The following is a 12,885-nucleotide window of genomic DNA, read 5'->3' on the forward strand; positions in this document are numbered from 1 at the left end:
CATCCTTATGGACAATTTTGATGAGGATTAATCTCCGCTAATAACTTTGGTGTGAGCACATTGCATGCTATTTCATGTTTTATTCCAGTGTTTTATAGCCTAGTAATTTGGTTTGTTACGCAAACTACTTATTGTTCGTTAATTTCGGGGGAAGAGTAGGGAGTTTTGCGGAGTTTTTTTCTTCTTCTATTTTGTCATTAATATGAACATTGTAATAATTACACTGATTAGGCTTACAATGGTTGTATTTTGGCCCGTTACACTGTCAAATATTGATGCAGACCGCTTGGACACATCTTGACTCGTTATTCTCTGATTTGCGACTGAAATTATTTGATTTCTTTTCAGATTTCTCAGTGACATCGGGCTTTCGTACACAGTTCCATAGATAAACAAAGCCCATAAAACCATCATGTTTTACTTTCATTGTCCCCCTCAGCTGGATGGAGAATGCTGTCGGACTAATACGTGTAAGTAGACCATAGCCTAATACTGCAACTTTTGGGACCGCTTCTCCGTAGATGGGCTAGTATGTGTTGACAGTTTTGATTTGGAAATAATAAATGTAGGCTACATCCTATAACTTCTATTTCCTTGCAATTGAGTTCAAATATTTGCAGCCTGACGCTACCTCGGAATTTGCTGTAAGAAGAGTGGTTTAAGGGTTATGACTCATGAAAACTGTAAACATCTGAATAACATATTTGTATCCACTTTTTTAATTGTGGTAAATAAAGTATGTGTGTATTTATGTGTTAGCATCATTTCGTGTAAAATACTATACAACTGTTAACTTGATATAGCTGTGATACTATATATATATATATCACAGCTATATCAAGTTAACAGTTGTATAGTATTTATATATATATATATATATATATATATAAATATATTACTGCATGTTCCATAAATGTTTTAAGCGGTTGCGCGAGTTTTTGCTTGCCTTTTAAGATTATACTTGTTTTTGAAAAAGCATGTTTTAATAGCGTATTTTTGTTCGTTTTATGAACCCACCCTAGTTTAAAATGTGTGTGTGTGTGTGTGTGTGTTTGTGTGTGTGTGTGTGTGTGTGTGTGTTTGTGTGTGTGTGTGTGTGTGTGTTAGCCCCGGGGCTGAGGCGGGTGTGTTGTCCCGTCTGCGGCCACAGATGTTGGGTGTCATGCCTCTCAGACCGGGACATCAATGTTTCATGGCTCTAATAAGAGGAATATACAAGCAGATTATAGTCCGTTTCAATGGGCCATCCTATTTACTGACATCCGAAAAAATGAACTCCTGCTTGATCCCTTCGTTTCGATGTGTTCGTTGCAAAGTGTTTCTATGTCAGGTTTAGACTGAAAACAAACACAAATGTATTCAATTTATTTCTCTAAACAAGTGTTTTTATTGAAAAATGTCTTCGATGATTTATGTTTCAGTGAACACCAACGGGTTTGCCAACCATGCCTCAGCAGGTGATTTTGATGACGGCTTTCTGCGGAGAAAACAACGTAGAAATAGGACAACATTTACTCTACAACAGGTAGCAATCAATTATAAAACTCTGGACTGCTTAAAAATATCACTCTGTACATTGGTTATAACGAATTTAATCTTATGTGAGCAAAACCATGCATTAGGCTAGCTAGTTTATACAAATGTAGGCCACATATTTCCATAATATTGTTAATTATTATTAACGATTATTATAATGATGCTTCTCATTATTTCCGCCGTAATAATAAAATGTAGCCTATCACTTCCGTATTACTTGCACTTATTCTAGTTAATAGCATTTTGTTGCCTAGTTACGCTATTCACAGGCCAATATATAGGCCTATCGCTTCTGAAAGTAGGCTAGGGCACTTATCAAAACAGGCATCTTTTGTATATTTCGTTCGAAAACCAACACACCCACATAAATATACCATTGGGTGTAGTGTCGTGAATAAATAAACTCACAACACTTTAAAACTCTTAATCTCACATTTCTCTCGTTCTCAGTTGGAAGCTTTGGAAGCTGTTTTCGCGCAGACTCACTACCCGGATGTTTTCACGCGGGAGGAACTGGCCATGAAGATCAACCTGACGGAGGCGCGTGTCCAGGTGAACACGCACGCTCACGCACACACCGGAATGAGGCAGTGGGCTCTGAGAGCACGTTTGACCAGAGAGAGGAGGGTAAATTAAGGCACTCTGTCATTCTCCCGATGCTCTTTAATAACATCAACATAATGGTGAATATTAGATCAGGTTGATTAATCGGTCATTCATAATTAACCAGTGATAATGTTCTTCACTAATTTGTCCGCGTCTCAAAACAAAGGTACATTAAAAAAAACACATCATACATGTGCGTCCATTTCCGCAGCTCAGAAGAAGAAGAAAAAAGAAAAAGGGATGCTTTTAAAGAGGGCAGTAGATACAAATGTTAAAACAGCATTAAATACGCGCTCACACACACCCACCCCTTTACATTGTTATTATTATTTTGGGGGCAATTTATAACTGCCCTGCCCTCCATATTATGTGCGGTTATAAACTTGGCCAGTTGTAATTCAATTCAGTGTGTCCTGTATGTAATTTCCTGCATTCCAGATTTGCTTTTGGGTTTTGTTGTGAGCGCAGATCTAATTGTAGGAAATATAATAGTTAGGCTTTGCTTCCCCTGGGTCATCTTACTATTGCTTAAAGCCGACAGCGCGCGGGATAATGGAATCCCGAGCTGTAAATTAGGGATTGTAAACAAATTATTCCGGTCTAATCCGATTACAGCATTCCTATTATTAAATCTGAACATGAATCGGCTGCAGCATGCAGGGATATTAAACTTACATTATTATTAGAAAATAAATGTCCTTTCTGTTGTAGTGTTGTTGGCCCGTCTTTATTGTATCGTGTCAATGGGTTTCCCCCTCCTTAAAGCAGGTGCCAAATGGAGATTAATGTAGCAATTACCAGCCATTCAGAGAGACGGGATCACGACTCTTTAGCTGTAAGGTGCAGGGGTGAGATAGCCTGCCTCACAATCACAACAAGCGGCGGTATTGTTGTCCTGACACTAAACTAAACTGTTGTCCTTTTTTCGTACATTGACTGAATGGGATTCGTTTTTTTGGTTGTTGACGTCCTTGTACCTAGGCTTTTGCACAATGGTGACTGTTCTGTCCCGCACAGTTGCTCCACCCCATTCCATTCACACACATCATGATTAATGCGTGTGGGAGTGCAGTCTTAATCGAATCTGATGTTGTCAAACAATCACTAAATAGGGGAATAAACGACTTCATCACAGCTCTCTCTCTAAAGCGCCCTGACTGTCAGTGGGAAGTCATTAAAATATGAGAATGAAAAATTGCTCAATTAAATGTTGTTATAGGCAATGACCTTCTTTCAATTAGGATATAGAAGTTGGCAGTATGTGGCGGGCTGGAGACTATGGGTGGGTGAAGTTTGGGAGAAGTCGCAGTGCAAAGTCACTCAGGCAGGGAGCTTCGGTCTGACACACACACACACACACACACACACACACACACACACACACACACACACACACACACACACACACACACACACACACACACACACACACACACACAGCGACATCTTTATCTTTATATTATCATGATCCAAAAATTACATATCCTTTTGATGGATTTGATGACAAGACACAATAGACCCTGTCCATATTTCGGTAATGAGACATGGTTCATAAAATCTGTCTGTTTTCTGACCAACTGAATCTTAACTTCTGCTCCTGTGTGCATAACTACAAAGATGCTGGTCTGGGTTTGTAACATGTCAATATACATCACAAAAGCAGGTATTTATTGGACTACTTTAGATTGTACACGGGAGAGAGATTGCATGGCGCAATAGTGAGTTTTTTACTTCCTCTCCTCTCCTGTTTAGGTGTGGTTCCAGAATCGCAGGGCCAAGTGGAGAAAGACAGAGAGAGGGAGTACAGACCCTGACGGAGGGAAGGAGCAGATGAACGAGGGAGGCACTCCTCCGTCCAGGAGTCTGAACTCCCAGTCTCCTGTGGATCAGAGCAGGAAACAAAAGGAACCTTTGGAGATGCAGCAGAGGTAAGAGAACAGGGACAAGGACATAGGTGCATGAAGACAGGGTTGGCTGTATAGTCTAGCATAGAGTTTGTGGGGAGGCTTCCCCTACAGAGTTAGGCCTCTTCTTTTCCCATTGGCCAGTGATGTTGAAGCAGTCCATTGTCATGTGATGCTGAATGTCTCCCATTTGGGATCCTGATTTAGCAACAGTCCACTGTGCTTAAATCCCTCTCTCCCAGTGGCCAGTAACAATACAGCCGCTGTCCACTGTTATGTGGTGCTGAAAAGCAGGGTGCTGAGTGTACAGCTGTCTGTGCTGAAGTCTCAGACCAGCCCCTATTTGCTTGTTGTTTACTTCGGACCTTCCAAATGTGATTAAGTCACCACAAATGCTAACCCACTCCTCTTCCCCTCCCTCTCACTCCTCTTCCCCTCCCTACTCCTCTTCACTTTCCTACAGTTGCAGGATAACCATAATCTCTTATCTCCTCTCGGAGTCATTTTAAACTAACCTCCCTCCTCTTTCTCCCTCCAGTATAAACCGAGCGGTGGGTCCTGGTGGTCCGTTCTTCCCCTCCTGTCTACCAGGAACCCTCCTGAACTCAGCCACCTATGCCCAGGCTCTGTCACATGTTGCCACAATGAAGGGTAAGTTAGCACAGCTAACAGTTAACATGACTAACACACTTGATAGTTAGAGAAGGAGGGTAGTGATGATGGACATACTCTACTATAAAACAATATCCTGACCCTGTGTGTGTGTGTCTTACCAGGAGGTGGTCTGTGCTCATGCTGTGTTCCTGACCCCATGGGCCTGTCCTTCTTGCCCCCCTATGGTTGTCAGGGCAACCGTACGGCCAGTGTGGCGGCCCTGAGGATGAAGGCCCGGGAGCACTCCGAGGCCGTGCTACAGTCAGCCAACCTGCTGGGGGCCGGCCACGGGCATGGGACTGGAGTAGGAGGCATGTCGGTGCTTGGGGTGTCTGGTGCTGGGTTGACGAGGCCCGGGATGGGCCCTGCCCTGGGAGTAGTATCTGGATCAGTGTTGGGAGTCTCTGGAGCCGTGGGGAGAGGCTCCAGAGACGAGGCTCCCAGCCCAGGCTCCAAGACCCCGACTCAGGGTACCGGGTCTGACAAACACCCCCTCTGCCCCAAGGAACCACTGGAGAAAAAGTGAGTGTGTCTGTGTCGCCGCCCAGAGGAGACAGACGTGCAGACAGTGTGGATGTACAGACGGAAGGACTGGGTCTTAAAACTCCTGTGGTGTGAATGTGCCTCCTGTTACAACTACTCTCCCTCTACCTACTCCTCCTAAAGCACAACTATGGACCTAGTCCTATTACTACTGGAGCAGGGAGAGAGAGGAGTGGCTACCCAGATATCATACTCTATGGATTCAGCTATCAAGATATTGTATGATTGTGATTTATTTATTGTGGGTGAATATTGCTGAATATCGTGGGGCCGTTGCGGTCCCCTTATAAGCACACGTACTGTACGTAGCTCATGGACTCTACATGGACTCTGAATAAACTGTGTGTGATGGAGACTACCACCCTGGCTAATAATGTGAATCTGAGGCATTTCCCATTCTCTCTCATCTTGGCTACACGCTCTCCCCTGTGTATTAGGGTATTGTGTTACAGAAAGTCACCAGACAATGTAACATGTTATGTTCCTCTTTTTTTTAAACACATGTAAAAACACAATGTGAAATATTGACACTTCTATAGTTTTCACTGGAGTCATGGTCATCCGTGTTCAGGTTTTTAAGCCAGCGGCCAGAGAGAACGCTAACTACTGATTTATTTATGTCTCGTTTAACTGACAGTGGCAGTGTACATGAATCAACGTATTTGCTTTCACATCGATGTTAAAGTGCCACAGTTGAAGCTAATGTTGCTCTGTGGTCCCTTGGCTACGCTAACAGGGTAGGCTAACAGATATGATGACACAACAGTGGTGTTGATATCAGGGCTTTTGCTAATAGCAGTCTGTTAGCACGTCTGTGGCATTACTAGCGTTAGCCGACCCTGGATCACTTTAGTCCTGTTGTGACATGTTCTCTAAAACAATTAAAGATGTAGTCTCTCCTGTTGCCTACCGCCACGGCCATCTGCTCCTATCCATTATTCATCAGTTTCCCTTAAAGCTGGAGAAACTAGAGAACACCACTCATAACCTCCTCTCTCTCTCTCTCTCTCTCTCTCTCTCTCTCTCTCTCTCTCTCTCTCTCTCTCTCTCTCGCTCGAGACGCATCGCCAGGTTACAATAGCCCATTAAACATGATACATGCTATTTATTAATACTAAAATGTATATTTACAAAACTATGGGCCTTTAAACCACGAGGCTCCTTCATGGTTCATCAGTGATAGTTGATTTATTAATTTAGCCTTTAAAAAATATATTAAACCTCTTTTCTGTGTTGTCTTTCACCAGATCGGCTAATAAGACATAAACCAATCAGATTGAGAAAACTTAATCGCAGGAAGAGAGAGTACACAGAGACCAGGATTTAGGCTGATTCAATTTGAGTCCTTGAGGATTTTCAGGAAATTACTTTTGATAATCAATAACACAATTAAGTCAACTACACACACATTAGCATGAATAATTGATGGTGAATTATGTATTACCACAAAGTACTGAGTTAATAATTAATGATGAGGGAGACACCCCGGTGACATGGAGGAGGGAGATAATGTCAGAAGTCCTGGCTCGAGCACTCACACTCTTTTATTCTCTCTATTCCTCTATCTTTCTCTCCCTCTATTTCTCTTGTTCTCTATCTATTTGTCTCTATATTTCTCCCTGTATCTTCTTTTTGTTTCTCTCTCTTTATTCATCTGTCCTCCTCTCTCTTCTCTATCGCTCTCGTCTTTTGCAATGAAATGTTCTGCATGCTGTGCATAGTTCATATATATGAATAAAGTGAAGACTTAATTGGATCTTTGAGTCATCGAGTTATACTGTTATAAAGTGAAGACTTAATTGGATCTTTGAGTCATCGAGTTATACTGTTATAAAGTGAAGACTTCATTGAAGCTTTGAGTCACTGGGTTATATTGTTAGTGTGCTTATATCAGCAAGACCACTCATGATCTGTGGAGGCTGCTGCTTCTTCTTCTATCTTTATGGGTTATTTTGTTCTATCACTCTTTAAACAAGACAAGCAAAATCTTCCACGAAACAAATAGCCGTGCATGTAGTTTGAGTTTGCATGATTATACTCTAAAATCGGAGTAAATTGCGATGCTTCTATCTAAAACGTTTGACCATTATTTAGTGATTGAGTTTTCCAAACCACTCATGTAACGTTGAAATCTTGGCCAGGTTCGTATAGTGAGGAAAGGCAAGTTCAACACATTTTTTTGTATTTTTGATTTACGCCAGTATTGTTTTCTTTTTCAGAATATAAATAAATATATATACAGTACCAGTCAAAAGTTTGGACACACATACTCATTCAAGGGTTTTTCTTTATTTTTTGTTACAATTTTCTACATTATATATTAATAGTGAAGACATCAAAACTATAAAATAACACATAGGGAATCATGTAGTAAACAAAAAAAGTGTTAAACAAATCCTTCTTTAAATAATGTAGATTCTTAAAAGTAGTCACCCTTTCCCTTGACAACAGCTTTGTACACTCTTGGCATTCTCTCAACCAGCTTCACCTGGAATGCTTTTCCAACAGTCTTGAAGGAGTTCCCACATATGCTGAGCACTTGTTGGCTGCTTTTCCTTCACTCTGCGGTTCAACTCATCCCAAACCATCTCAATTGGGTTGAGGTCAGGTGATTGTGGAGGCCAGGTCATCTGATGCAGCACTCCATCAATCTCCTTGGTCAAATAGCCCTTACACTGCCTGGAGGTGTGTTGAGTCATTGTCCTGTTGAAAAACAAATGATAGTCCCACTAAGTGCAAACCAGATGGGATGGCATATCACTGCAGAATGCTGTGGTAGCCATTCTGGTTAAGTGTGCCTTGAATTCTAAATAAATCACAGACAGTGTCACCAGCAAAGCACCCCCACACCATCACACCACCTCCTCCATGCTTCATGGTGGGAACCACACATGCAAAGATAATCCGTTCACCTACTCTGCATCTCACAAAGACACAGTGGTTAGAACCAAAGATCTCAAATTTGGACTCATCAGACCAAAGGACAAATTTTACCGGTCTAATGTCCATTGCTCATGTTTCTTGGTCCAACAAAGTCTCTTCTTCTTATTGGTGTCCTTTAGTTGTGGTTTCTTTGCAGCAATTTGACCATGAAGAACTGATTCACGCAGTCTCCTCTGAACAGTTGATGTTTTGATGAGTCTGTTACTTGAACTCTGAAACATTTATTTGGGCTGCAATTTCTGAGGCTGGTAACTGTAATGAACTCATCCTCTGCAGCAGAGGTAACTCTGGGTCTTCCTTTCCTGTGGCGGTCCTCATGAGAGCCAGTTTAATCATAGCGCTTGATGGTTTTTGAAGTTTCAAAGTTGTTGAATATTCCGGATTGACTGACCTTCATGTCTTAAAGTAAAGCTTATTTCAGCTGTTCTTGCCATAATATGGACTTGGTCTTTTACCAAATAGGGCTATATTCTGTATACCACCCCTACCTTGTCACAACACAAGTGATTGGCTAAAATGCATTAAGAAGGAAAGAAATTCCACAAATTAACTTTTAATTAACAAATTAACCTGTTAATTGAAATCATTCCAGGTGACAACCTCATGAAGCTGGTTCAGAGAATACCAAGAGTGTGCAAAGCTGTCATCAAGGCAAAGGGTGGCTGCTTGAAGAATCTCAAATATAAAATATATTTTGTTTAGCACTTTTTTGGTTACTACATGATTCCATTTGTGTTATTTCATAGTTTTGTGGTCTTTACTATTATTCTACAATGTAGAGAATTGTAAAAATAAAGAAAACCCCTGCAATGAGTAGGTGTGTCCAAACTTTTGACTGGTACTGTATAATATATACAAATATATATATTTAAAAGTATGTGAACACTCCTTAAAATTAGTGGATTTGGCTATTTCAGCCACACCTGTTTCTGACAGGTGTATAAAATCGAACACACAGCCATGCAATCACCATAGACAAACATTGGCAGTAGAATGGCCTTACTGAAGAGTTCAGTGATTTTCAATGTGGCACCGTCATAGGTTCGGCAACTTTCTTCCCTGCTAGAGCTGACCCGCTCAACTGTAAGTGCTGTTATTTTGATATGGAATTGTTTAGGAGCAACAACGGCTCACAGAACGGGACCATCGAGTGCTGAAGCGCGTAACGCATAAAAATTGTCTGTCTTCAGTTGCAACACACATTACCAAGTTCACATAATTTTGGTAATGTAGTGTGTGTGTGTGTTCCCCAGGCACAGATCTGGGGAAGGGTACCAAAAAATGTCTGCAGCATTGAAGGTCCCCAAGAACACAGTGACCTCCATCATTCTTAAATGGAAGAAGTTTGGACCCACCAAGACTCTTCCTAGAGCTGACCACCTGGCAAAACTGAGCAATCAGGGGAGAAGGGCCTTGGTCAGGGAAGTGACCAAAAACCCACTCCAAAAACCCACTCTGGTCAATCTGACAGAGCTCCAGAGATGGGAGAACTCTCCAGAAGGACAACCATCTCTGAATCACTCCACCAATCAGGCCTTTATGGTAGAGTGGCCAGGCGGAAGCAACTCCTCAGTAAAAGCAACATGACAGCCCGCTTGAAATTTGCCAAAAGGCACCCAAAGGACTCTCAGCCCATGAGAAACTAGATTCTCTGGTCTGATGAAACCAAGATTGAACTATTTTGCCTGAATGCCAAGTGTTACGTCTGGAGGAAACCTGGCACCATCCCTACGGTGAAGCATGGTGGTGTCAGCATCATGCTGTGGGGATGTTTTTCAGCGACAGGGAATGGGAGTCTAGTCAGGATCGAGGGAAAGATGCTCCAGAGCGCTCATGACCTCAAACTGGGGCGATGGTTCATCTTACAACAGGACAATGACCCTAAGCACACCCAAGACAACACAGGGATGGCTTCGGGACAAGTCTCTGAATGTCTTTGAGTGGCCCAGCCAGAGCCCGGACTTGAACCCGATCGAACGTCTCTGGAGAGACCTGAAAATACCTGTGCAGCTACTCTCCCCATCAAACCATGCAGAGCTTGAGAGGATCTGCGGAGAATAAAGGGAGAAACTCCCCAAATACTATCATGACACAAGGCGAGACCCAGATGCAGACACAGGAGGCAGATGGTTGGAGTCTTACAATATTTATTAATCCAATAGGGTAAGGCAATAGAATGGTCGCGGACAGGCAAAAGGGTCAAAACCATTTCAGAGTCCAAAAGGTACCAGAGGGCAGGCTGAAGGTCAAGGTCAGGTTAGGCAGGATGATCAGGCAGGCGGGAAAGTAGTCCAGAGTCAGGCAGCGGTCAAAACCAGGAACACTATCAAGAAGAGAATAGCAAAAGGAGTATGGGAAAAACACGCTGGTTGACTTGACTGACATACAAGATAAACTGGCACAGAGACACAGTAAACACAGGGATAAATACACTGGGGAAAATAAGCGACACCTGGAGGGGTGGAGACAATCACAAGAACAGGTGAAACAGATCAGGGCGTGACAAATACAGGCGTGCCAAGCTTGTGTGCCATGCCCTATTATGGACCGAGCTCTTCCCATTTTTAGCAACTATTGAGTCTATATGTTTTGACCATGAGAGCTTGCTATCTAGGGTTACAACCAGCAGTCTCCTCAACTTGCTCAATAGCCACATTATTCAATAATAGATCTAAATGAGGTTTAGCATTGAGCGAGTGATTTGCCCCCAAAATGATGCTTTTTGTTATTTTGATATTTAGCACCAGCCTATTGCTAGTGTCATGGAAATTACCAAAGTTAAATGAACAGATCTTTACTATCACAGCTGGAGAGGTTACAACAAACGTAATACTCAAAGCAAAAGTCTGTTATAAGCTCTGAAGGGATGCTCTCCATTCAAGACTCTTTATATTCTTGCAAAAACTAGGCATCTCTGCTCTCAGGGTGCAATAGGCTGATCATGACCTTTTATACATTGTTACTTTGGTCCAATGCCTAGAAACTCTGTGATCCATTCTTTCTGTTCTTCTACCAGTCCCTTCCCTGAGAGCAAAGTCACAGAACATCCTAACACAAGAACGAGAAACAATACGCTACATGTACTGGTGACACTGTGAGTTATTTAGAATTCAAGGCACACTAACCACACATTTGCAGAGACAGAGAGGACACTAAATATTTCCACTACACTCCCTCCTTTTATCACCATATGTGATAACATGTATTTTAATTCTTAACACACATTCAGTCTCTCATCAGGAGTGTGTTTAGTAAATACTGATTCTTACAGACGAGCCATAACAAAAGGCAAAAATCCATCTTCATATTTGATTCTTTTTCCATTACTCTTTACATTGTAAGGATGCTGTTTTTTAACAACTTATCTTTAAACCTTCAGGTCCTTAATCAAACATGGATACTAACTCATGCTTGTATATAATCATCCATTATATAGGGAAAGGGGAGTTCCTGGGGAGACAAGTTATCAGTATCACATTCTTGAGTAGCATTGAACAGGATAGTTGCTGAGACTCGAGTTGCCATGGAAGTACAAATGGCCTTACAACAAGAAAGCAAAACGATCAAACACATTAAGCAAAAGATTCCAGCTATCTAGGAGCCCCAAGCTCCATTCAGCCAACCAGTAAACACCCACTCTGATTTCCCGGAATGAGGCTTTGCAACAGTGTGAATGTAGTGAGCAAGATCAGTCACATTTGATGACACATCTGGGATAAAAGTGCAGCATTCATCACCAAGGGAAATTCCCGTCTGACCAAAGACGACGAGGACGCACTCAGACCAGATACTCACTGTGGGCTGCCCTGGAGAAAACACATCATCTGCGAAACCTGGAAAGACTGACAAGTGAATTTCAGTAAGGTCAACTTAAAAAAAACTGGTTTGAGAAGCTTAGAATAGGATCCAGAGTCCCAAAAGGGTACTAGGTGGGGGTAGAGAGACCCCATCGTCAACGTTGTCTGTAGGTTTTCAGGGAATACTTACATAGTTCTGGGAGCTATATGTCAGTTCTGGGAACACCATTTTAGGATTTAGAGAATAGTAAGTGATTGAGTGGAATGATTTTTGCATGATCGACTAATTTACGGGAAAAGGGAAATTAGTTCCCAGAATGATTGCTTTATGACTAGAGTAATGCAAATTGATAATGTATAATTAAAAGTAATCGTGGGGAAAAGTACAAGTAGATATGAAGACCCAGATTTGTCAACAAAGGGACCCAGTAAAGTGATGGCAAAGACATTTGGTAAAGGGGTACTGTGTCAGACAGAAGATTGGACAGCATGGAATGACCCCGCGAAAGATGCTGTGAAGTTTGAAGAAGAGGTGAGAGCAATCATTGCCATGGATAACCAGACCACCCGTGAAATTGAGGGAATACGGTGGTTTGAAGTTCACGTGGAACCAGCGTAAGGGAGACCGGAACAGTGATGCAGTCAGTGCCAACCGTGCTGACCAACTTACTTCTGTGTTTGATCATGTAAAGACAACATATCCAAAGGACACAGATAGGCAGAAAATACATTCCATCATGATGAAGGCCGATGAGAGCTTTGAGGACTATCAGGAACGAATGGAGAAGAGCTTCCTCCAGTATCCTGGTCTGACCCCTGAACAAGAACCGTATGTCAGCCTGCTGTGCCATGCCAAGGAAGACCACTACATGCATTGGGTGGGAGACAAAGAACCTCGCTGA

At 42.2% G+C, this 12,885-nt stretch overlaps 1 protein-coding gene across 1 annotated transcript; it reads left to right on the forward strand.

The window, feature by feature from the left end:
* The first annotated feature begins 412 nt into the window (after positions 1-412).
* Positions 413-6,521, forward strand: drgx (dorsal root ganglia homeobox). The gene is made up of 6 exons (XM_031822108.1): positions 413-455; positions 1,422-1,525; positions 1,987-2,088; positions 3,895-4,070; positions 4,585-4,697; positions 4,823-6,521. Exons 1-6 carry the CDS (start codon positions 413-415, stop codon positions 5,224-5,226), a joined length of 942 nt encoding a protein of 313 aa, XP_031677968.1. The 3' UTR covers positions 5,227-6,521.
* Positions 6,522-12,885: the final 6,364 nt, after the last annotated feature.

This window comes from Oncorhynchus kisutch, linkage group LG4 (genome assembly GCF_002021735.2).
Source record: "Oncorhynchus kisutch isolate 150728-3 linkage group LG4, Okis_V2, whole genome shotgun sequence".
NCBI classification, from domain to species: domain Eukaryota; kingdom Metazoa; phylum Chordata; class Actinopteri; order Salmoniformes; family Salmonidae; genus Oncorhynchus; species Oncorhynchus kisutch.